Below are 24873 nucleotides of genomic sequence, written 5' to 3' on the forward strand. Positions count from 1 at the left end.
CTTCGTGGTGTCTGTACATGTAATATTGAGTGGGCCCCTCGTGATGTCTGTACATGTAATACTGAGCGGGCCCCTCGCGGTGTCTGTACATGTAATATTGAGCGGGCTCCTCGCGGTGTCTGTACATGTTATATTGAGCGGGCCCCTCGTGGTGTCTGTACATGTAATATTGAGTGGTCCCTTGTGGTATCTGTACATGTAATATTGGGCGGGCCCCTCGTGGTGTCTGTACATGTAATATTGAGCGGGCCCCTCGTGATGTCTGTACATGTAATATTGAGCGGGCCCTTCGTGGTGTCTGTACATGTAATATTGAGCGGGCCCCTCGTGATGTCTGTACATGTAATATTGAGCGGGCCCTTCGTGGTGTCTGTACATGTAATATTGAGCGGGCCCCTCGTGGTGTCTGTACATGTAATATTGAGCGGGCCCCTCGTGGTGTCTCGGGCCGCACGCTCTGTTCCTCACGCTTGATTGGGTCAGACGGGGGCCGCGGGTGGGATGGAGAAACTGCTGAGCACGGATGAGGTAACGTCTCTCTGGACGGCTCCATGTAATCCCCTCTTGTGTGTTTAATCCTCCCCTTTCTCTTGGGGGTATTTAAGGGGGCCGTTTGCGCTTCCTACCCCACTGGTCTGTCTGGCTTTGCATCTCATCATGGATATCACCATCCAGCACCCTTGGTTCAAGCGCGCTCTGGGGCCATTTTACCCCAACCGCCTGTTTGAGCAGATCTTCGGTGAGGGGCTGTTTGATTACGACCTTTACCCCTTCCTCTCCTCCACCGTCAGCCCCTTCTACAGACAGAGCCTCTTCCGGGGCTACATGGACTCCGGCGTCTCCGAGGTAAGTCTGATGGGGCAAGAAGGCAGCCGGACCCACAGTTACTGTGAGATGGGGGTAACTGGACATAGTGTCAGGGGGGCAGTTGGGTCTAGTGTCACTGGGAGATAGGGGCAGTTGGGTCTAGTGTTACTGTGAGACAGGGGGGCAGTTGGGTCTAGTGTCACTGCGAGACAGGGGGGGCAGTTGGGTCTAGTGTCGCTGCATGACAGGGGGGGCAGTTGGGTCTAGTGTCACTGCGAGACAGGGGGGCAGTTGGGTCTAGTGTCACTGCGAGAGGGGGGGGGCAGTTGGGTCTAGTGTCACTGGGAGACAGGGGGCAGTTGGGTCTAGTGTCACTGGGAGATAGGGGGCAGTTGGGTCTAGTGTCACTGGGAGATAGGGGGCAGTTGGGTCTAGTGTCACTGGGAGATAGGGGGCAGTTGGGTCCAGTGTCACTGGGAGATAGGGGGCAGTTGGGTCTAGTGTCGCTGCGAGACGGGGGGGGCAGTTTGGTCTAGTGTCACTGGGAGACAGGGGGGCAGTTGGGTCTAGTGTCGCTGCGAGACGGGGGGGGCAGTTGGGTCTAGTGTCACTGGGAGATAGGGGGGCAGTTGGGTCTAGTGTCACTGGGAGATAGGGGGCAGTTGGGTCTAGTGTCACTGTGAGACAGGGGGGCAGTTGGGTCTAGTGTCACTGCGAGACAGGGGGGCAGTTGGGTCTAGTGTCGCTGCGAGACAGGGGGGCAGTTGGGTCTAGTGTCGCTGCGAGACGGGGGGGCAGTTGGGTCTAGTGTCACTGGGAGACAGGGGGCAGTTGGGTCTAGTGTCACTGGGAGACAGGGGGCAGTTGGGTCTAGTGTCACTGGGAGATAGGGGGCAGTTGGGTCTAGTGTCACTGGGAGACAGGGGGGCAGTTGGGTCTAGTGTCGCTGCGAGACGGGGGGGCAGTTTGGTCTAGTGTCACTGGGAGACAGGGGGGCAGTTGGGTCTAGTGTCGCTGCGAGACGGGGGGGCAGTTGGGTCTAGTGTCACTGGGAGATAGGGGGGTCGTTGGGTCTAGTGTCACTGGGAGACGGGGGCAATTGGGTCTAGTGTCAATGGGAGACGGGGCAGTTGGGTCTAGTGTCACTGGGAGATAGGGGGCAGTTGGGTCTAGTGTCACTGTGAGACAGGGGGGCAGTTGGGTGTAGTGTCACTGCGAGGCAGGGGGGCAGTTGGGTCTAGTGTCGCTGCGAGACAGGGGGGGCAGTTGGGTCTAGTGTCACTGGGTGATAGGGGGGCAGTTGGGTCTAGTGTCACTGGGAGATAGGGGCAGTTGGGTCTAGTGTCACTGGGAGATAGGGGGCAGTTGGGTCTAGTCTCACTGCGAGACGGGGGCAGTTGGGTCTAGTGTCACTGGGAGATAGGGGAGCCGTTGGGTCTAGTGTCATTGTGAGACAGGGGGGCAGTTGGGTCTAGTGTCACTGTGAGACAGGGGGGCAGTTGGGTCTAGTGTCACTGGGAGATAGGGGGCAGTTGGGTCTAGTGTCACTGGGAGATAGGAGGGCAGTTGGGTCTAGTGTCACTGTGGAAAAGGGGTAGATGGCAGTCGGAGTTAATCTATACTCCATCTATACTAACATCAGCCCTGGTCGAAGAGCTTTATACCCCCGGCAGGGAGGGCTACAGACCCCTTGGGTGAGTGTGACGTGGACTCTCGTGGCCCCTGTCCCTCCAGGTGCGTTCAGACAGAGAGCGTTTCGTCATTAATCTGGATGTGAAGCATTTCTCTCCCGAGGACCTGACCGTGAAAATCCTCGATGACTTTGTGGAGATTCATGGAAAGCACAGCGAGAGACAGGTGAGCACGGTGGTGGGGGGGGGCGAAGATGGGCCACCGGCAGCATGTACTATGAGCACAGGGGGCCGAATGGGGGCCACCGGCAGCATGTACTGTGAGCACAGGGGGCCGAATGGGGGCCACCGGCAGCATGTACTATGAGCACAGGGAGCCGAATGGGGGCCACCGGCAGCATGTACTGTGAGCACAGGGGGCCGAATGGGGGCCACCGGCAGCATGTACTGTGAGCACAGGGAGCCGAATGGGGGCCACTGGCAGCATGTAATGTGAGCACAGGAGGACGAATGGGGGCCACTTGCAGCATGCACTGTGAGCACAGGAGGACAAATGGGGGCCACCGGCAGCATGCACTGCGAGCACAGGGGGCCGAATGGGGGCCACCGGCAGCCTGTAATGTGAGCACAGGCGGCCGAATGGGGGCCACCGGCAGCGTGCACTGTGAGCACAGGGGGGCGAATGGGGGCCACCGGCAGCGTGCACTGTGGGCACAGTTGGGGCTATAAGAGTAGTGGACTCCACACCTCCAAACTGGTAAGTTTGATTGGGACGTATCGGTGGCAGGAGTAACACGGGGGGCACGCGTGAGACCATGAGGGGGATTCTGATGAGGTTGCAGGTGGCAGCGTGTGGCTGGGCCAGCTAAGCATAGACCCCCATTGTGTCACTGGGCCGGCGACGAGGGGGCTTCGTAATAAAGACGCTTGTGAGGCCATTTTATCCAATTATTATAAGTACTGTTATATTCATACAATGCACCTCGGTTACTATGGTGATAAGAGAATCATTTGGATGCAGAACTCTTTGTGACGGGAGCCGTGGCGACGCCATACGGTAAGGATCTCATATTCCAGCGTTGAAGAATGAGTTAACACAGGCTCAGTAGCAAGCTATATAAAATACTATATACACTACCCTATACAATGTTGTCCTATGATATACACACACGCAGTACTATATACACTACCCTATACAATGCTGTCCTACTATATACACTACCCTATACAATACTGTACTATGATATACACACACGCAGTTATATATACACTACCCTATACAATACTGTACTATGATATATATACACACACGCAGTACTATATACACTACCTTATACAATGCTGTCCTATGATATACACACACGCAGTACTATATACACTACCCTATACAATACTGTACTATGATATACACACACGCAGTACTATATACACTACCCTATACAATACTGTACTATGATACACACACATGCAGTACTATATACACTACCCTATACAATACTGTCCTATGATACACACACACGCAGTACTATATACACTACCCTATACAATACTGTACTATGATACACACACATGCAGTACTATATACACTACCCTATACAATACTGTCCTATGATACACACACACACGCAGTACTATAAACACTACCCTATACAATACTGTACTATGATATACACACACGCAGTACTATATACACTACCCTATACAATACTGTACTATGATACACACACATGCAGTACTATATACACTACCCTATACAATACTGTACTATGATATATTTACACACACGCAGTACTATATACACTACCTTATACAATGCTGTCCTATGATATATACACACGCAGTACTATATACACTACCCTATACAATGCTGTCCTATGATACACACACACACGCAGTTCTATATACACTACCCTATACAATACTGTACTATGATATATTTACACACACGCAGTACTATATACACTACCTTATACAATGCTGTCCTATGATACACACAGTACTATATACACTACCCTATACAATACTGTACTATGATATATTTACACACACGCAGTACTATATACACTACCTTATTCAATGCTGTCCTATGAAATACACACACGTAGTACTATACACACTACCCTATACAATACTGTACTATGATATATTTACACACACGCAGTACTGTATACACTATCCTATACAATACTGTACTATGATATATTTACACACACACAGTACTATATACACTACCCTATACAATGCTGTCCTATGATTATATATATATATATATATATATATATACACATATACACACACACACACAGACATGCTGTGCTGTTCTATATACACTGTACTATACGGTCCTATAATATACGGTATATAATATACACACACGCTGTGCTGTCCTATATACAATACTATATCCACTACCCTGTAATATATGCTATACCATATACACTACCCTGTAATATATTCTCTATGCTATACTATATACACTACACCGTTATATATGATATGCTATATTATATACTCTACACTATAATATACACTACACTGTATTTATTATATGCTATACCATATACACTATACTGTACTATATACACACCACCCTGTACTCAAGTGGCTTTTCCTCCCCAGGATGACCACGGATACATCTCCAGAGAGTTTCACCGCCGCTATCGTCTCCCTTCCACTCTGGACCAATCGGCCATCGCCTGCTCTCTCTCCGCGGACGGGATCCTGACCTTCTCCGGCCCCAAACTGCTCTCCAGCCTGGACTCCAGCCACAGCGAGAGACCAATCCCTGTGTCCCGAGAGGAGAAGCCCACCTCTGCCCCCTCCTCCTAAACAGCTGGGGGCTTCATCCAGCGACAGGGCCCCCAAACCTCCCCGACCGCCGGAGCCTGTGCACAACCCGCAATAAAGATGGCTGAACATCACCTACTTGTTTGTGTCATTGGCGTTCACCCTAGAGAGGGCAGATGGTGGGACAGGAATGTTTTGGGGTATCAGACGGCTACGAGGCGCAAAGGAAACGAAGCCAGGTTTTGTACAAAAAATAATTTATTTGGTTATTCTCAGCAGTATAAACACATCATTAACCCTACGGTTCCCAGCAGCAGCCCATCTGCAAACCGGCAATTACACGGTAATAAAACCAGTACAGACTGGGCACAATGGGACTATTAAAGTGCATCCAGAGGAGGAGGTAATCGGGGAGAGAAGCTGGTGATCTGCCCCCCTCCTTGGGGGTAAATAAGACAGGAGAAGGTACAGTGTATGGGGAGGGGCTGGGCCGTATACAGTTAACCATTACAGGTGCCCAGGGCCCCAGACTCTGCCCTAATGATCGTTCCTTGGGGCTTGGGATTCTGGGTATGGGTTTGTAGCCCCATTGCTGGGTGTCAGTAGGTTTCCTCTCACTCCACCCTACTATACATACCAACACTAGACCTCAGCTCCCAGTATAAATGCAGCCGGACTCAGGATTCCCAGTATACATCCAGCCGGGCTCAGCCCGCCCAGTATACATCCAGCCGGGCTCGGCCCGCCCAGTATACATCCAGCCGGGCTCGGCCCGCCCAGTATACATCCAGCCGGGGTCGGCCCGCCCAGTATACATCCAGCCGGGCTCGGCCCGCCCAGTATACATCCAGCCGGGCTCGGCCCGCCCAGTATACATCCAGCCGGGCTCGGCCCGCCCAGTATACATCCAGCCGGGCTCGGCCCGCCCAGTATACATCCAGCCGGGCTCGGCCCGCCCAGTATACATCCAGCCGGGCTCGGCCCGCCCAGTATACATCCAGCCGGGCTCGGCATGCCCAATATAGATGATCCATCTGAGCTCAAGATTCCCAGTATAGATCCAATTGGGCTCCGGATTCCCAGAATAGATCCAGCCGAGCTCCGGATTCCCAGTATAGATCCAGCTGGGATCCGGATTCCCAGTATAAAAACACTATTGCAGGCGATTATTGCTTGAAGTTTCAGTGCTCGGAAATATTGCGAAACGTCCCGGAGATTAGCAGCTCGGCAGCAGTCGGCCCCTATGAGACGAGGACGTACCTGGGGTCGACCGGGGTTTGGGAGTCCGCGGGGTTAAGGGCCCTGGGATGGGGTATGTGGTTAGGTAGAGGTTGTGAGGGACACGAGGAGGACGGGAGAAGTTCCAGGGTCAGCGTTTGGTCACTAAAGTCCTGAGAGAGCAGCAGCGAGGAGGACAGCATCAGCGCTCTCTGGGGCGAGACCGACATCTGCAGGAACCTGACGGAAAAAACACCGGGAGACACAATAAAGCCACGTGACCACACAAAGGTGGGGATGGAGCAGGTAAGTGGAGCAGCCTCCCAGCAGAAGTGGTAGAGGCAAATACGCTGGGGGAATTTTAACATGAACGGGACAGACATTTGCCTCCTGAATCTCACATGAGACCCCCGGCTCCCGATCGTCATATAAACCCCACAGAGACCACTAATCCTGTTACACCAACTCAGGCCCCATTTTGTACACCCAGGTACAAAATACGCCCGGAAAACCATACACGCTTTTACCTTGGGTAGCGTGGCCCGTCACCATCACCGTGGCCCTCTTAGTATCGCCTCCACACACAGGACCCCCCCACACACACACACTCACCTCTGCTGCTGCAGAACGCCTTGCAGAAGTCCTTGTGGGTCGGCCCCGACTTGTGGAGGATGTTGAGGGTGATGAGAGCCGCGCAGCCCCCCAAAAAAGATGCCATGTTTCCGGCTGCCAGGGCGGCTTTTACTCAGACACAGGAGGCCACGGACACGCGCAGCCTTACGGAGCTGTCTCAACACGCGGATTCCTGTAACACGGACCTTACGTGAGACATACACATCATACAATCCCAACCCAAATACAGAGCCCGGCCACCTAGCGGCTCGCAGCACGGCGCATGCACGCTCCTTACCTTGGGTGAGAGACGTGTCGGACGCTCGCCGCCCCTCCTGAAACGTTACAGGCAGGAGAGAGCTTGGGGCCGAGACGCCCGGGGCCTGGAGGACGGGAGCGGCGGACTGGGCACTTAACGGTGGGGCAGCATGCTGGCCACGTAACCCACGAGAAGCCGGGATCCAGGAAGGAAGGAGACAGCTCTCCAAACTGTGACACGCAGAGGGAGCCGAAGAGGAGCCCAGAACGGCTGTGGGGGGAGAGGAGAGAAACAGACTTTATTCTATACTCCCCCATACACCGACGGACCATCGGGGAGGCCGCCATACACAGACGGACCATCGGAGAGGCCGAGCATAGACCGACGGACCATCGGGGAGGCCGCCATACACCGACGGACCATCGGGGAGGCCGCCATACACCGACGGACCATCGGGGAGGCCGCCATACACCGACGGACCATCGGGGAGGCCGCCATACACCGACGGACCATCGGGGAGGCCGCCATACACCGACGGACCATCGGGGAGGCCGCCATACACCGACGGAGCATTAGAGAGATGACGGGCATATACTGACGGAGTTTTAGAGAGATGACGGGCATAGGCTGACGAAGCGTTGGAGAGATGACGGGCATAGACTGACGAAGCGTTGGAGAGATGACGGGCATAGACTGACGAAGTTTTAGAGAGATGACAGGCATTGACTGACGGAGCGTCGGAGAGACATCAGGATACACAGAGTAAGAGTGACAGTGGAAACACACTTGGCGCATGCTGTGCGAGCGCCCAATAAACACTCACATGGTGCCGCGTAGTTACCCTGCACAGCACCCACCACTTCCTCGCTAGGGGGGCGATCCTGGAGGGTAAAGGGGGGAAGAGAGCCGCACCCCGGCTGGCCGAGACATGGAGGCTCCTTCAGGTGTAAGAGTGTCTACAAGAGAACAACCCAACTTAATCCGGTTATCTGCCCCAAAGCTGCCCCCGACCCGAGCTCGTTCTGCCCCAACTCACCTGCAAAGGAAAGCTGAGCTCGCACTCAGAGTCCCCCGGCTCAGCCTGGAGAGGAGATGGCCTAGGGGGCCACACCTGCAGAGAAGAGGGAGAACTAAACATACAGACCACAAACACCCCAGCGGCTTCCACACAATCCATAGCCAGGGCGCACTCACACTCACCTTATTGCTGTCCGCCAGGGCCGGGAGCTTCTGTGATGGAGGCAGAGATTCCCCCTGGGTCGGTCGTGACCGCTGCAGCTTCTCCACCAGAAGGTGATATATGGCAGCGTAGTGATCATACAGACCGTTCTGCAGGGACTACAACGCGAAGGGGAGAATGTGAGCGGGGGTGGGGAGAATGTGAGCGGAGGCAATGAAAACAGGGGGGGGGCAGACGGAGGGTTGGGGCAGTCTCACCTGCAGGGTTCGCTCTCTGTCGATGCCCAGACCCTGCATGATGCCGAGGGCCTGCAGACACGGCTGGGGTGACGGGAAGGTGCTGCAGGGGGGCGGCTGGGGGTTTCCCGCCTGCACCCACCGATGCTGCTTTATCTGGGCGACGCTCAGCCGCTTGGCGGGGTCCACGGCCAACATCCGGCGGATCAGGGACTCGCAGTCTGACGGAGAGACATCGGGTGAGACGAACTTGACAGACGCATGAAAAGGCCTCCCTGAACCCACACTACACATCTCATCACTCTGAGCCGCACTCTATCCAGCAGTCAGAATTCCAGCGGTCAGTAAAGCTTCTTGTCCGACCATTTTGGAATCCCTCCCGCGCATGCGCAAGGGGCACCAGCAAAGGTCGCTCCGGGGGCATTTCACACAGACGTCTTACCCTGCGACATAAAGTACGGGATCCGGAACCTTCCTTCCAGCACCCTCAGCCGCAACTTTGCTAAGTCGGGTCCATCGAACGGGAACGATCCGCAGAGTAAGACGTAGAGCACGACGCCGAGGCTCTGCCGGGGAGACACGAGACACGTGAGGAACAGAGCAGAGCGCGCTCTAAAATACCCCCCGTCACGGCAGCCACTCACTCACCCACACGTCCAGCAGCGGACCCTCGTACTCCTTCCCCAGGAAGACTTCAGGCGCAGCGTACGGGGGGCTTCCGCACCAGGTGCTCAGGGGGCAGCCGTCCGTATAGAAGTTCCCGAACCCAAAGTCTGGGGGCACAAAAAACACAGGTATTAGAGGTACGAAGCCTGCGGTCACCCGCACGCCCTCAAGGGTCCACCCGCATGCTCAGGGGCTCTCACCCACCCACATGCTCAGGGGCTCTCACCCACCCACATGCTCAGAGGCTCTCACCGCCCGCACGCCCTCAAGGGTCCCCCCGCATGCTCAGGGGCTCTCACTGCCCGCACGCCCTCAAGGGTCCCCCCGCATGCTCAGGGGCTCTCACCCACCCGCACGCTCAGGGGCTCTCACCCACCCGCACGCCTTCAAGGGTCCACCCGCATGCTCAGGGGCTCTCACCCACCCGCACGCTCAGGGGCTCTCACCCACCCGCACGCTCAGGGGCTCTCACCCACCCGCCCTCAAGGGTCCACCCGCATGCTCAGGGGTTCTCACCACCCGCACACCCTCAAGGGTCCACTCGCATGCTCAGGGGCTCTCACCCACCCGCACGCCCTCAAGGGTCCACCCACATGCTCAGGGGCTCTCACCCGCCAGTTTGATGTCCGAGTTCTCGCTCAGCAGCAGGTTCTCGGTCTTGAGGTCTCGGTGGACGATGTTGTGCGCGTGACAGAACTCCACCGCTGACAGGATCTGCAGGAACTTCCTCCGGGCCTCGTCCTCCGTCAGACGGCCGCGGACCGCCAGGTAGTCTGGGGGGAAATAGCATTTTTTGGAGGACTGGAGAGAAAGTTGAATGGCTGTGAGGGTTGGACCAGGCTGGGGGGTGAGGGATGGGTTCATGAGGCCCGTGAGGGACGGACCAGGCTGGGGGATAGGGGATGGGTTCACGAGGGCCGGAAACTAGAAGCCAGGAAGAAAAACTCACCGAATAACTCCCCGTTTTGGGCGTATTCTGTCACCAGGTAGATCATGTCTTTGGTCTCCATAACCTGCAGACGGGAGACACATAATTAACAGGTACAGTCAGATTAGGGGGCGGGGCTGTGAATGTATCGGTACAGTCACATAAGGGGGCGGGGCTGTGGATGTACCTGGTACAGTCAGATAAAGGGGCGGGGCTGTGAATGTACCGGGTACAGTCAGATAAAGGGGCGGGGCTGTGAATGTACCAGGTACAGTCACATAAGGGGGCGGGGCTGTGGATGTGCCGGGTAATCAGATAAAGGGGCGGGGCTATGGATGTACCTGGTACAGTCGGATGATGTGAGGGTGTTTCAGTTTCTTCATGATCTCCACCTCCCTGTAGATCTTCTCCAGATTCTCCTCATTCAGCCGAGTTTTATCAATTATTTTAATGGCGACCTGGGGAGAGAAACACAGATCTGAGCAACTGCCCTGACAGCGAGCAAATCCCCCTCCAAGCGCCAACCTGGGGGAAAGCCACCAGAGCACGTACCCGGGGTAAAGCCACCTACCCCCTCCCCACAGAACGTACCTGGGGTAAAGCCACTTTACCCCCCCCCACAGCACGTACCTGGGGTAAAGCCACCTACCCCCCCCCCAGCACGTACCTGGGGTAAAGCCACTTACCCCCCCACAGCACATACCTGGGGTAAAGCCACCTACCCCCCCCCCACAGCACGTACCTGGGGTAAAGCCACCTACACCCCACCTCACAGCACGTACCTGGGGTAAAGCCACCTACCCTCCCCTCACAGCACGTACCTGGGGTAAAGCCACCTACCCCCCAACCCAGCACATACCATGGGGTAAAGCCACCTACCCCCCCGAGCACATACCTGGGGTAAAGCCACCATAGACCCCCCCCCAGAGCACGTACCTGTGTGTTGGTGACACGATGTCTGGCCAGCTTCACAACAGCAAAGTTCCCTTTCCCAAGTGTCCTCTGAATATCATAGAACCCGACTCGGAGCGGCCGCCGGGCAGGGGTGGCCCCAGAGACCCCGATATCTCGCATTATCACCATGTCGCACTTCACCTGTAACAAAAGCAGAGTGTCATCGGCCGACGCGGTCACAACCGGAGGGGTATATCACGGGGCGGTTGGGGGATACTGTGGGGCATTGGGGAAGTTACTTACCCGCCGTGTGACCCCGGTGCCCCTCTCACATTCTCCTGCGTCTGTCCCCGTCTGACATGTGTGAGAGACTCTGAGCCCAGGACACGCCCGTAATCCCGCCCCGACCTTTCCGTAGCTCCGCCTTATTGACGTATCTCTAGCGTCAACATTCCTCGTGCTCCGCCCCGTTGCTAGGTAACCCGAGTCTCTGACGCGAGAATTGATGTCTCTGTCTCCGTGGTTACCGGTCGGTGACGTCAGAGAGCAGCTGGCGGCGTGACCCGGTGGTTTCAGGTTCAGCAGACCACGCATGCGCAGTGATCTCAGCGCACAGCGGCGCTATTGGCGGAAACGGAGAACAGCAGGCGCAGTGCTATAGGGGTGAGGAAGGCCGAGGGTGATAGGGGTGAGGAAGGCACTCACCTTTTTATTTGTCACCAGCTGGGGTTTCATTTCCTGGCACAAGAGGACCTGCCCCAAAGAGCTTACGCTCTGAGGGTATTTACATAACGGTAGGATGGCACCGAGGGGGTTGCACAGGGATGCTCCACCTTACAGACCTTAAGGTCCCTGTAATTGCACGTTTATCTGGGCCGGGCTCTCGGGGCGCGTTATCCGGGCCTCCTGGGGGCCCGTTGTCCGACAGATGGGGCTCTCGGGCGCGTTGTCCGGGGCTCCTGGGGGCCCGCTGTCCAACGGAGCTCTCGGGGCGCGGTGTCTGGTGGATGGGGCTCTCGGGGCGCGACGCCCGCCGTATGGGGCTCTTGGGGCCACAGGTCTGATAGAAGGGCTCTCGGGGACGGGGCGCGTTATCCGACGGACAGGGCTCTCGGGGCGCGGTGTCCGGGGCTCGCAGTGTCTGACGGACTGGACACTCAGGGCGTGGTGTCCGACACTCGCTGTGTCCGGCGGCCGGGGCTCCTGGGAGCGCAGTGTGCGGCGGACGGGGCTCCTGGGAGCGCGGTGTGCGGGGCTCCTGGGAGCGCGGTGTGCGGGCCTCCTGGGAGCGCGGTGTGCGGGGCTCCTGGGAGCGCGGTGTGCGGCGGACGGGGCTCCTGGGAGCGCGGTGTGCGGGGCTCCTGGGAGCGCGGTGTGCGGGGCTCCTGGGAGCGCGGTGTGCGGGGCTCCTGGGAGCGCGGCGGACGGGGCTCCTGGGAGCGCGGCGGACGGGGCTCCTGGGAGCGCGGCGTGCGTGGCTCCTGGGAGCGCGGTGTCCGGGGCCTGAGATGTGAAATAGTGTTAGAGACATTACTTGGTGGGATGGAGGAGGCTTTCGCTCAGGAATATAAACGGGGGGGGACGGACCTTGAACCACAAATCTCACACTTTATTGCAAAACAGGCGCATTTCTAAATCTCGCAGGAAGTGGCATCACACATACAACAGCAGAAAATATGTGGTGTGATGTCACAGGAAGCTACGCAACGAAACACACAGAGTAACACAACAGCCCAACACGCAGAGGCATCAGTTCCAGGAAGTGGCATCGTACGCGGGGCGGTTGGGGCCCCCATTTACCCTTTTGCCTCCAGGGCTCTCATCTCCTCCAGCAGCTCTCCGGCCGCAGTCTGCAGCTCGGCGCTCCGGCTCTGGGCCAGCTCCACGATGCGGGGCAGACACTTGTGCAGCTCACTTTGCATGTGGCGCGGTCCGTCTGACTCCAGTGCCACGGACTGCAGGAGACGCAGGGTATGGAGGCACACGTCAGGGTCTCGATCTGCAGGGGGAACACGCGTGTGACACGTGTGAAACAAAAGGTGCAAAGCAAGTATTTCATATGGTGACAAAACATGGCCCTCTGTCGTGCAACTCCCATCAGCGCAGCCAACGTGTCCAGGAAACGGCTTCATCTCCTGTCCCTCCATATTCAAAAACTCCGACATACAATTAAAAAACGGGGGTCCCTGTTGCCTATAGACCCCGAGTGGAAGGAGCCTCCAACCCGCTTATGGTCCCAGTGCCCCCCATCATGAGGTGCCTGTTGGTTGAAATAATGGTTGAATTCTCCTCAGAAAGAGTTTTAATTTATTTAGACCATGCGCAGAATCGAGACGAGGCACACAACACACATACATCGACGCGTTGTCTGATTACACGTTTGGATTACGTGGTTTATATAACCTCTTATCTACTTCTAATAGCATGCATCATTCTGATTGGTTACTTTTCAAGCAGGTTACGCCTCTTAAGCTGCATAATTAAGAACGGCCTAGACTTGACCCTTTGCACATATATATATATATATATATATATAGAATAACATAGAGTAGATCATCCTTGACTCAAACCTCTCCTTCATCCCCTCGCCAGATCCTGCCGCTTGCACCTAAAAAACATGTCTCGCATCCGCCCATTCCTCACCCAAGAATCCACAAAAACCCTGGTTCATTCCCTTATCATTTCCCGTCTTGGCTACTGCAACATTCTTCTGGTTGGCACTCCACTGTCTCGACTCTCTCCTCTACAGTCTGTCCTAAATGCCGCTGCTAGGCTCATCTTCCTTGCTCGTCCCTCCTCTTCTGCTTCCCCCCTCTGTGAATCCCTCCACTGGCTCCCAATTACCTTTAGAATTAAATTTAAGATCCTGGTACTCACATATAAGGCCATCCACAATACTGCTCCTCCGTACATTTCTGACCTCATTAGCAAATACTCTCCTACTCGATCCCTACGTTCCTCCCATGGGCTAAGGCTCTCCTCCTCACTCGTCACCTCTTCCTTTTCCCATATACAAGATTTCACTCGAGCTGCCCCCAGATCTCTGGAATCTGCTCCCAAGGAACCTTCAGAATTCACCCTCCCTCCCGACATTCAAGAAACATCTAAAAACCCACTTCTTCAGAGAAGCCTCACCATCTTAGCTGCTAGAACTTCCTTGTCATCGATACAACCACCACACTACCTCTCACCCGTCACTGATACCCCCCCACACTACCTCTCACCCTTTCTCTGTGCCTTATGTTTGTCACCCCATTTCCCTCTAGATTGTAAGCTTGCGAGCCGAGTCTCTCCACCTAATGTATCGGTTTGTCTTAGTCTGTCAATTCTTGTCATATCCCTTGAATTTATGCATTGTATTAAGCGCTGCGTAAACTGTTGGCGCTATATAAATAAAGGATAATAATAATAATAAAAGTAGATGTGTTGGCAGGAACTCGTGCATATATCATAGACTAGACATTTTCTACTTTCTTATGTCTTTGTCAACAATAATATTTACGATCGCATAAGCATTTTTCTAACAGTGCAGAGGGCCTCAAAATGAGCAGATCCCCAGATTAACAAAAATACAGCACATGGTATAGATATATAAGGTTTACAGGGATATATGGTATAGATATATAAGGTTTACAGGGATATATGGTATAGATATATAAGGTTTACAGGGATTTATGGTATAGATACATAGGGTTTACGGGGATATATGGTGTAGATATATAGGGTTCACAGGGATATATGGTATAGATACATAGGGTTTACGGGGATATATGGTATAGATATATAGGGTTCACAGGGATATATGGTGTAGATATGTAGGGTTTACAGGGGTATATGATATAGATATATAGGGTTTACAGGGATATATGACATATGGTATAGATATATAGGGTTTACAGGGATATACGGTGTAGATATATAGGGTTTACAGGGACATATAGTATAGATATATATGTATAAGGTGCACAGGGATATATGGTGTAGATATATAGGGTTTACAGGGATATATGCCATATGGTGTAGATATATAGGGTTTACAGGAATATATGGTATATGTCACGGAGCTGGCTAGTCCGACCGACTACCTCCGCTGTCTTGTGCTCCCTTAGCCTGGGACAACACACTTTCCCCGGTTCCCCAGTCACTAGCCGAGACTCAGTGTAGGGCAAACCAAACGAAGACTGATTTATTTCTCACACACAGGGCTGGATATATCCAGCAAAACACACATTTACATAAAACAAGATATTGGGACACAAACAACCCCCTTAATCTGCCTCCAAGAGACAACAGGGGCAGTAACGGGATTAACAATACAATAGGTGGGGGAGACTGATTTATACATTAGACTAAAACAATGGTGGTCTCTCCCTGGTGGCAGACCCTGGCTGTCTGCTGGAGATTATCCCCTCAGCCAGTGATGAGATGATACTGCTGGGGGTAGCCACAGAAGTCTCTACAAACCCAGGGCCCATAGTCAATAGGGAGGAGGCTGGCAGTCAGGCTTCTCCAGTGGCCCCAGTGATGGAGGCTTCCGTCACAATTCTTCCCCCTTTGAATTGGACTGACATAGGATGAGACCCCAAACGGGTTGACTCCGTAGTCAGTCAGTTTATTTGGCCCATTAATGCCCTCCCAAAATTGGTGCTCCTGCTGCTGCTGGGGAGATGGGCCGGCTGCGCCATCTCCCGTGTACCGCTGGGGAGGAATAACTCCTGCATCCCCTCCCGGGTGCTCCTGCTGCCGTTGAGGAGGGAGTTCAGGTTGATCCGGTCCCGGAATTAGGTTCTGCCGCTGGGGAGATGGACCGGCTGTTCCACCTCCCTGCTTCAGCTGGGGATGCGGGTCGGCTGCTGGATCTCCCTGAATTCCTGCAGCTTTGGTAGGTGCTGGGCAGAGGCCAGCGATGCTCTGCCCGGTTGCCAGCACTTCAGCTGGGGTTAGGGGATCTTGTGGGTCGGCCTGCCGCTGGGCAGGGAAGGCCGGTTCCTCCGCTCCCGGGCTGGTGAGCTGCTGCTGGGAAGATGGAAAGGCTGTCACATCTCTTGGTTCCTCCCACTGCCGCTGGGGAGGAAAAACAAGTTCCTCCGCTCCCGGACATGTGAGCTGCCGCTGGGGAGATGGGCCGACTGCCGCATCTCCCTGGATCCCTGTAGTCATTGCAGGTGTGGGGCAGAAGCCAGCAGCGCTCTGCCCTGTTGCCAGCTCTTCAGCTGGGGCCAAGGGATCTGGACAGACTGCCCAGCATTCTGAGGACTCAGGTGTGGAGACCGCAGTGTTATCCACCCCTCTTGGGTTAACATCCTCAGACAATAAATCAAATAAATCCCCAGTCTCTGGATCCGGTTGTGGAGCACAGTCGCACAGCTCCAGTATTGGATCTGGATTAGCTGCCAAGTATCCCTGTGACTCAGGGGTGGAGACCGCAGTCCCATCCACCCCGCCTGGGTCAACATCCTCAGCTGACCACTCAATCACATCCACAAAATCCACACAATCCCTGGACACTGGGGCATTCTGTTGAACGCGTTCGAACAGTTTTTTATATGCCTTCTCCAGTTCCCACTCCTGTGTAGTTAAAAAGTCTAAATCACCTTTAAGTCCTAGTGCATCTGGGAGGTCCCACTCCCTGAAATCCCGGATGTCCTCAATCCGCCACTCCGCTGTGCTGCCGAAGTCCGGATCCTCCTGAAGACTATCCCATAATAATCCTGGGCCCCCAAAGTCATAGCCCTCTGGAGAACATTCTTTCGCAGTTCCCCAATACGCTTGTTCTGTATACCACTGCAGAGCCCTATAGTGATCTTCCAGCTCTACCTCCTGCTGAACCAGCTTGTCCAATTCGGATACCCATTGCTCCTGGGGTTGCTCTCCCAGGAATGACATCCGTAGTTTCCGCTGGTCTCTAATCTTTTGTTCGGAGCTTGGAAGACACTGACCCCGGCATATAACAGCCCTCTGCCAAACTGACCGTCGAACCACTTGCCTCAGGTTCTGGTATTGTTCTGTAGGCAGGGCAGTGGTGTAGCAGGAGAGGATGACCCGCAGTAGCCCCTGGAATTCCGATACCACATCCATGTCCTCGTCAAGGCGACCGAAGTCTGCCGTCCTGTCGGTCAATCCCGGTAGAAAGTAAGTGTCCCTCAGACTAAGAAGAAATCCCACCGCTGCCACCAATGTCACGGAGCTGGCTAGTCCGACCGACTACCTCCGCTGTCTTGTGCTCCCTTAGCCTGGGACAACACACTTTCCCCGGTTCCCCAGTCACTAGCCGAGACTCAGTGTAGGGCAAACCAAACGAAGACTGATTTATTTCTCACACACAGGGCTGGATATATCCAGCAAAACACACATTTACATAAAACAAGATATTGGGACACAAACAACCCCCTTAATCTGCCTCCAAGAGACAACAGGGGCAGTAACGGGATTAACAATACAATAGGTGGGGGAGACTGATTTATACATTAGACTAAAACAATGGTGGTCACTCCCTGGTGGCAGACCCTGACTGTCTGCTGGAGATAATCCCCTCAGCCAGTGATGAGATGATACTGCTGGGGGTAGCCACAGAAGTCTCTACAAACCCAGGGCCCATAGTCAATAGGGAGGAGGCTGGCAGTCAGGCTTCTCCAGTGGCCCCAGTGATGGAGGCTTCCGTCACAGTATAGATATATAGGGTTTACAGGGATATATAGTGTAGATATATAGGGTTTACATGGTTATATGGTATAGATATATAGGGTTTACAGGCATATATGGTGTAGATATATAGGGTTTACAGGGGTATATGGCATATGGTGTAGATATATAGAGTTTACAGGGATATATGGTATAGATATATAAGGTTTACAGGGATATATGGTGTAGATATATAGGGTTTACATGGTTATATGGTGTAGATATATAGGTTTACAGGGATATATGTTATAGATATATAGGGTTCACACAGATAAATGGCACATGGTATAGATATTAGATGTTTGCAATCGGATTCGTAAGAATTGCAAATTTACCAAATCCTGTGATTCGTACGAAGCCCTGAAAACGAGGCCAGACCCCCCACAACTTGGACGAGAAAGAAACAAAAAGCTGGTAAATTTCCGCCCAAAATGCATGGGTCCCCATTAATTCGCACACTCTCTCCATATTGCCCTCAGCTCACGTGAGGACAAAATGGCGGCACTTGTGGTTTCGTACTCTCACCCGATTGGAGGATCAGGGAGGACGTCACCGCAGCGCTGCCATTTGGGTGGAAGTTGACGGGTTATATCCGCAGAGATTCGGACGAAGAAAGAAGATACCAGACTAAGAATTGAAGATATAATAGAAGGCAGACGATAGAAGAGGAAGAAGAAGCGGAAGTGGTCAGCAGTGTGAGAGAGTGAGTGACAGTGTGAGAGTGGATGAATGTGAGAGAGTAAATGAGTGTGAAAGTGGATGAATGTGAGAGAGTAAATGAGTGTGAGAGAGTGAGTGAATGAATGAGTGACAGTGTAAGAGACATGGGTACCGGTCGCCGAATTTCATTCCCGAGTTAAAAATTCCCCTAGAATTTTCGTCCGAGGCAAATGGGCCAAAAACTAACCGAAAAATATGTCCAAATTGTTTTGGCCCATTTGTACATGTCTAACAAATATATAGGGTACCAGTGTGCATATGTAGTATTTCGCGTGTATATACGGCGCATGGTATAAATACATAGGGTTCATGTGTTTACATATGGAACATAGTATAGATCTATAGGATTCACATGTGTATACACATAACATGGTATAGATATATATGGTACTTAGTGTTCATGTATATACATTATATATACTTCACGTTATATATAGGGCTCCTGCGTATATACATCACATGGTATAGATATATAGGAACCCGTGTGTATTTACGTGACATATAGGGCTCCCATGCTGAAGAAGTCAGTATTTCTCACCTGTTAGAAGTCTCTGGAGCTGAGAGATTAACGAGACATTTTGACTCATCCAGGAAACACCCTTCCGATTAATAGATACATTGTAGAGAGACATCAGCATGAGACTGCAAGAGAGAGACACCGGCATGAGACGCTGAGAGAGACACCAGCATGAGACTGCGAGAGAGACACCAGCAGGAGACACTGAGAGAGACACCAGCAGGAGACACTGAGAGAGACACCAGCAGGAGACACTGAGAGAGACACCAGCAGGAGACACTTAGAGAGACACCAGCAGGAGACACTTAGAGAGACACCAGCAGGAGACACTTAGAGAGACACCAGCAGGAGACACGGAGGGAGACACCAGCAGGAGACACGGAGGGAGACACCAGCAGGAGACACGGAGGGAGACACCAGCAGGAGACACGGAGGGAGACACCAGCAGGAGACACGGAGAGAGACACCAGCAGGAGACACGGAGAGAGACACCAGCAGGAGACACGGAGGGAGACACCAGCAGGAGACACGGAGGGAGACACCAGCAGGAGACACGGAGGGAGACACCAGCAGGAGACACGGAGAGAGACACCAGCAGGAGACACTGAGAGAGACACCAGCAGGAGACACGGAGGGAGACACCAGCAGGAGACACTGAGAGAGACACCAGCAGGAGACACTGAGAGAGACACCAGCAGGAGACACTGAGAGAGACACCAGCAGGAGACACTGAGAGAGACACCAGCAGGAGACACGGAGGGAGACACCAGCAGGAGACACGGAGGGAGACACCAGCAGGAGACACGGAGGGAGACACCAGCAGGAGACACGGAGGGAGACACCAGCAGGAGACACTGAGAGAGACACCAGCAGGAGACACTGAGAGAGACATCAGCAGGAGACACAGAGAGAGATTCCAGTAGGAGACACCGGGAGAGACACCAGCAGGAGACACCTCAAGCGGACCCCCGGGCAACCTGACGTGAACAGCATCAGTTCTTCTGGGGTCACTGGCACATTCAGGGGTTTGTAGGCATAGAGTTAGGTGTTTGATTAAACAATGATACCGAACAGGTGCTAATGATCGTCTATTTAATATGCAGCCTGAAACACAATCCTTTCCTGAAACAGAAACAGCTGCGCGGGAGGAATAAAAATGGGTGCGGAACATCTAAACTCACTGACCAGGACGATACTGAGCACAGCAACAAGCCCCAGGGCAGTTATACCGCGTCAGCAAGGACAGACAGGGGTTTCTAGATGTTCTGTACAAGCTTTCTCGAAGAAGCACAAAGAAACAGGCGATGCTGAGGGCCGAAGACACAGCGGTCGGCCAAGGAAACTCATTGCAGGAGATGAAAGACACATCGTGCTTCCCTTCGCAGTTAGATGTCCAGCAGAGCCATCAGCCCAGCATTGGCAGAAAACAGTGGGACCCTCGTACAGCCATCTACTGTCCGGAGAAGTCGTGTCAGAAGCCAAACTTCCGACCAAGCGACTCAACTATTCACGGCAACACAGGCACTGGGGGGCAGAAAAATGGCAGCAGGTGCTCTGGACTAATGAGTCAAAATGTGAAAAAAGAGGCGTTTATTTGGTCCTGCAAATTTATCCTGCAGCATGACAACGACCCCAAACATACTGCCAAAGCCATTAAGAACCATCTTCACCGTAAAGGAGAACAAGGAGATCTGGAAGTGATGGTTTGTCCCTCATGGAGCCCAGACTCGGATCATACGAAAAGAGAGAAGCGACTGAGGGGCAGAAATCCACAGAACTGTGGTTATTCCTCCCCGATGTCTGGAACGACCTACCCGCCTGCCTAAAATACTGTGCGAGAGACAAAATCCACAGAACTGCAGTTATTCCTCCCCGATGTCAGGAACGACCTGCCTGCCGAAAATACTGCGCGGGACACCGAGAAGAACCGATGCTGTTCTGAAGACAAACGGCAGTCGCACCAAATACTGATTTAATTTGGATTTTTCTTTATTTATGTCACTTTGCATTTTGCTAAATGATAAAAATAAACTATTTCAAAATAATTCTTACTTTACGGCATTCTTCACACCTGCCTAAAACCTTTGCACGGTGCTATATATATATATATATATATATATATATATATATACTTATATATTTAATATGTATGTCTGCGTGTATAGGTGTATATATTGATATATATATATATCACGGGGGTCCTCACACTCGGAGCCGACAGCAGGTCCCGGGTTTGATCCTCCCCAGAAGGTGAATCCAGGTCTCTAGAAGATCTCTACAGGTGGTCACCAGGAACTCTCGTCCGAAAGAGACAGCAGCAATATCTGGAGACACCAAAAAACATCCTTTATGTTGGAAATTCCTCAGAGACAGAAAAAGAACTGCGTACACAGAGAGCCAATCGCTGAGACAGTCACCCGTAGAGCGACACAGAGACAGCCAACTCCGAAGTGTGCTGTCTATGTCCGTCTCTGCTATCAAGTGTCAATGTCACCCTCACTGCCAGTTTCTCTTGCTATGATTATGTCTCTGTCCCCGTGATTGTCTCTGCCAGCATCTATCTCTATAATCATGTCTGTCACTGTTAGGCTCCCCCTGGGAGTGACTCGCGCCATTAGGGTCCCCCCCAGGTGTGACTTGCGCCGGTAGGGTCCCCCCAGGTGTGGCTTTTGCTGTTAGGGTCCCCCCAAGGTGTGGCTCGCGCCGGTACGGTCCCCCCAGGTGTGGCTTGCACCGGTAGGGTCCCCCATAGGTGTGGCTCGCGCCGGTATGGCCCCCCCCAGGTGTGGCTTGCGCTGGTAGGGTCCTCCCCATGTATGGCTCCCGCCGGTAGGTTCCCCAGCAGGTATTGCTTGCGTTGGTAGGGTCCCCCACAGGTGTGGCTTGCACAGGTAGGGTCCTCCCCAGGTATGGCTCACGCCGGTAGGGTCCCCCAGGTATTGTTTGCGCCGTTAGGGCCCCCCCAGGTGTGGGTCACGTGATCAGGGCCCCCCCCCCAGGTGTGGGTCACGCGATCAGGGTCCCCCCCCAGGTGTGGGTCACGCGATCAGGGTCCCCCCCCAGGTGTGGGTCACGCGATCAGGGTCCCCCCCCAGGTGTGGGTCACACGATCAGGGCCCCCCCCAGGTGTAGGTCACGCGATCAGGGTCCCCCCCCCAGGTGTGGGGTCACGCGATCAGGGTCCCCCCCCCCAGGTGTGGGGTCACGCGATCAGGGTCCCCCCCAGGTGTGGGGTCAAGCGATCGGGGTCCCCCAGGGTCACATGTTGCACTGTGTGTCACATTGTCCTCCAAAGTGGCTCTCACTGGTGATCGTCCCAGCCAGACCCAGAACAAACTGGCTCTCCTCAGCCTCCTCGTCCTGCGGCTGCTCCAGAGACTCCACGTAACTGGACAAAGTCTGCGACGCGAGGCCGAAAAATGCCACTGCCTTCCCCTGAGGAGGAACAGAGATCACCGGACAGTGAGCCCAGCAGGGAGCCAAACACTGAGCCAGAGAGCAAGCCTGAGCCGGACAACAGGCCAGGGCCAGACATGAGCCTGCGCAGGAGAGTGCTCGGCTATCGTCAGATAGGAAAGCAACACAAGGACCGGCCCTGAGGGATTCCACAGGGGCAGGGAAGAGTGATTTCCAAACATGCAGCCTTTATCACGATGACTGCTTCCTGCAGAAATGCTGCATCTGGTGCAGGCCATGCGATTAGGCGCTGATGTCATTAGATGGCTGCGGTTAGGCTGCAGGGGGTAATCTGCAGCCAAGTGTCAGAAGCCCAGCAGGGCGGCGCCTGTTCTCACTTCTCCATAATACAGCCATACTCTGCAGGGGCAGAATTCACATTGGAGTGACCCCGGCATCTGCCCCTTCCTTACTCACCCCTCCCAGAAGGCTCCTCACCGCCTCCTCTCGGCTAGAGACCCCCCACAGTAAAGTGCATAGAGTGGAACCCATGAGGGTGCAGAACTCAGCCTGCTGCAGAGACTGCTCTTGGAGACTGCTTAGCTGGGCCAGAACAGACAGCTTCTCCTGCAGAAAAGGACACAAAAAGAGAGATAAAAGGATGTAGAGCGCCCACAAGGATCAGGAGAAAGAAACTATAAGGGAGAGACAGTGAGGGCAAGAAAGAGACAGAGTCGGGAGGCGAGCAAAACCAGCGAGCGACTGTCACATTGTAACAAAACGCTAAAGAAAATCCAACCAACGGAGTGTCAGGTTCCTCCCAACGCCAAGAAAGAGAGGGACCTGAGACACCAGAGAGGGACCCAAGATGACCAGAGACGCCTGAGAGGGACCCGAGACGGAACAGAGGGACACGAGATGTCCGAGAGGGAACCGAGACGCCACAGAGGGACCCGAGACCCACACTGATAAATCCCGCAATACTGTAGCCTCCTGATCCAGTATCTCCCGGACGCCGGGGCCACGAGTCCGATCCCCCGATACCACAACACGGCCCCCGGCCTCACCTCCTTCTCCTGCAAACATTCACTCTGAGCGGCTTCCAGGCGGGATCTGAAATGTTCGCAGTCCGACTCCTTTACATCCAGAGCTGCAGAGTCAGGAAAGTCATACTCAGTCACACTGTACAGCCCGCGGCATCCTGCACGCCACTGTGACCCCACCCAAATCCAGAATGCTGAATGGAGATGACCCTTAGCTGCCCCAGTCGGCCTACCGTTATGTGCCCGTGCCCGGGCTTAACATGCCCCCAGGGTAACTCCCAACACCCTGAGACGGGCTGGTTAACTGTTTGTTATCCCGGTCAGGGGCTAATAACCGGTGCCGCGGTACAGCAGACGGGTGATCATGATGCACTAATGCCCCCCCTGACACGGTGATGGGAGGGACCACCGGGACCCCTCCATGCTTTGCGAGACACCTGTCCAGATGCCCCACAGAGGCCTATGACTTGCATATTAACCCCTTCGCCAACCAGACGATGAACACGGAATCTGAGAAGCAGTTGAGGAACCACAAGGCCAGGGACACTTGGCGCGACCCTCTCACCGCTCTCCGCCTGCTCCAGTCTCTGGACATTAGACAATAATTCCTGGTTTAGGATCTGCGGCAGAAACTCTTTCATCTGCATGACTTCTGTGGTCAGACGTTCCAAGTCCCGCCTTCTGACGAGGACAAACTCCGCCCCTGAGGATCCAGACATCGAAACGCAATACTGGAGACAAAATAGAAAAACACTATAATAAATACTGCAGCCAATCACAGCAAGAGAAAACAACCAATCGCAGGAAGAGAATGCAACCCATCACATGGAGAGAAAACAACCTGTAAGAAATCATTGTTATGCTTTTATTCTGTTCTACACACTTTAGGCTTCAATGCAACTTGAGTGCTAGCAACACAATATGTTATCAATTATGTGACGTAGCTTAGAGGGTCTTCTGTGGAATCCTATGGCTGCTCCAATAGGATTCCTTAACTTCATATATTGCCCATATATAGTAACAATGTATACCCTAACGGAAGGTACAGGGGTATAAATACTCAAGGGAAAGGTCTCTTTCTCCTCCGTCTCACCAAGAATACTGAGCCTACAGTACCTGTGACCACCATCTGTTCATCAATCTTAGAAGCCGTGGTTATTATTACTATTTGGTCACTGGAACAGTCTAGATATTTAAGACAAAGAATAACTAACACAACCAATCACATGGAGAGAAAACAACCAATCACATCATCCTGTGGCAGCCAGCAGGGGCAGCAGCATTTCACCTACAGATGA

General features: G+C 53.6%; 3 protein-coding genes across 3 annotated transcripts; 1 reads left to right on the top strand and 2 right to left on the bottom strand.

Moving 5' to 3' along the window:
• Nucleotides 1–622: 622 nt before the first annotated feature.
• Nucleotides 623–5359, top strand: CRYAA (crystallin alpha A). Its single transcript, XM_053456822.1, has 3 exons — nt 623–846; nt 2542–2664; nt 5058–5359. Exons 1-3 carry the CDS (start codon nt 658–660, stop codon nt 5265–5267), a joined length of 522 nt encoding a protein of 173 aa, XP_053312797.1. The 5' UTR covers nt 623–657; the 3' UTR covers nt 5268–5359.
• A 919-nt stretch (nt 5360–6278) lies between these two features.
• On the bottom strand, nt 6279–11453 carry SIK1 (salt inducible kinase 1). Its single transcript, XM_053456872.1, has 13 exons — nt 11261–11453; nt 10666–10782; nt 10346–10409; nt 10008–10169; nt 9379–9503; nt 9173–9296; nt 8752–8951; nt 8515–8652; nt 8351–8425; nt 8138–8270; nt 7354–7584; nt 7056–7248; nt 6279–6683 (listed from the first exon to the last, which is right to left on the bottom strand). The coding sequence occupies exons 1-13, from the start codon at nt 11405–11407 to the stop codon at nt 6467–6469; spliced, it is 1926 nt and encodes a 641-aa protein (XP_053312847.1). The 5' UTR covers nt 11408–11453; the 3' UTR covers nt 6279–6466.
• Nucleotides 11454–12806: 1353 nt separating this feature from the next.
• Nucleotides 12807–24363, bottom strand: HSF2BP (heat shock transcription factor 2 binding protein). The gene is made up of 7 exons (XM_053457346.1): nt 24141–24363; nt 23600–23682; nt 23010–23159; nt 22442–22571; nt 21343–21460; nt 19158–19261; nt 12807–13217 (listed from the first exon to the last, which is right to left on the bottom strand). The coding sequence occupies exons 1-7, from the start codon at nt 24292–24294 to the stop codon at nt 13015–13017; spliced, it is 942 nt and encodes a 313-aa protein (XP_053313321.1). The 5' UTR covers nt 24295–24363; the 3' UTR covers nt 12807–13014.
• Nucleotides 24364–24873: the final 510 nt, after the last annotated feature.

The sequence above is a fragment of the Spea bombifrons genome, chromosome 2 (genome assembly GCF_027358695.1).
Source record: "Spea bombifrons isolate aSpeBom1 chromosome 2, aSpeBom1.2.pri, whole genome shotgun sequence".
NCBI lineage: Eukaryota > Metazoa > Chordata > Amphibia > Anura > Pelobatidae > Spea > Spea bombifrons.

What these genes read in the sequence shown, in the direction of transcription:
- HSF2BP (XM_053457346.1), bottom strand. Translation starts at nt 24,294, where the DNA reads ATGTCTGGATCCTCAGGGGCGGAGTTTGTCCTCGTCAGAAGGCGGGAC. An exon ending in AATGTTTGCAGGAGAAGGAG is followed by an intron (nt 23,160 to 23,599) that starts GTGAGGCCGGGG and finishes CCTTTTCTGCAG; the next exon opens with GAGAAGCTGTCTGTTCTGGC. An exon ending in GCTCCAGAGACTTCTAACAG is followed by an intron (nt 13,218 to 19,157) that starts GTGAGAAATACT and finishes TTCCCCCTGCAG; the next exon opens with ATCGAGACCCTGACGTGTGC.
- SIK1 (XM_053456872.1), bottom strand. Translation starts at nt 11,407, where the DNA reads ATGGTGATAATGCGAGATATCGGGGTCTCTGGGGCCACCCCTGCCCGG. An exon ending in CTCGGACATCAAACTGGCGG is followed by an intron (nt 9,504 to 10,007) that starts GTGAGAGCCCCT and finishes TTGTGCCCCCAG; the next exon opens with ACTTTGGGTTCGGGAACTTC. An exon ending in CCCGTACTTTATGTCGCAGG is followed by an intron (nt 8,952 to 9,172) that starts GTAAGACGTCTG and finishes TCTCTCCGTCAG; the next exon opens with ACTGCGAGTCCCTGATCCGC.
- CRYAA (XM_053456822.1), top strand. Translation starts at nt 658, where the DNA reads ATGGATATCACCATCCAGCACCCTTGGTTCAAGCGCGCTCTGGGGCCA. An exon ending in TGGACTCCGGCGTCTCCGAG is followed by an intron (nt 847 to 2,541) that starts GTAAGTCTGATG and finishes CTGTCCCTCCAG; the next exon opens with GTGCGTTCAGACAGAGAGCG. An exon ending in GAAAGCACAGCGAGAGACAG is followed by an intron (nt 2,665 to 5,057) that starts GTGAGCACGGTG and finishes TTTCCTCCCCAG; the next exon opens with GATGACCACGGATACATCTC.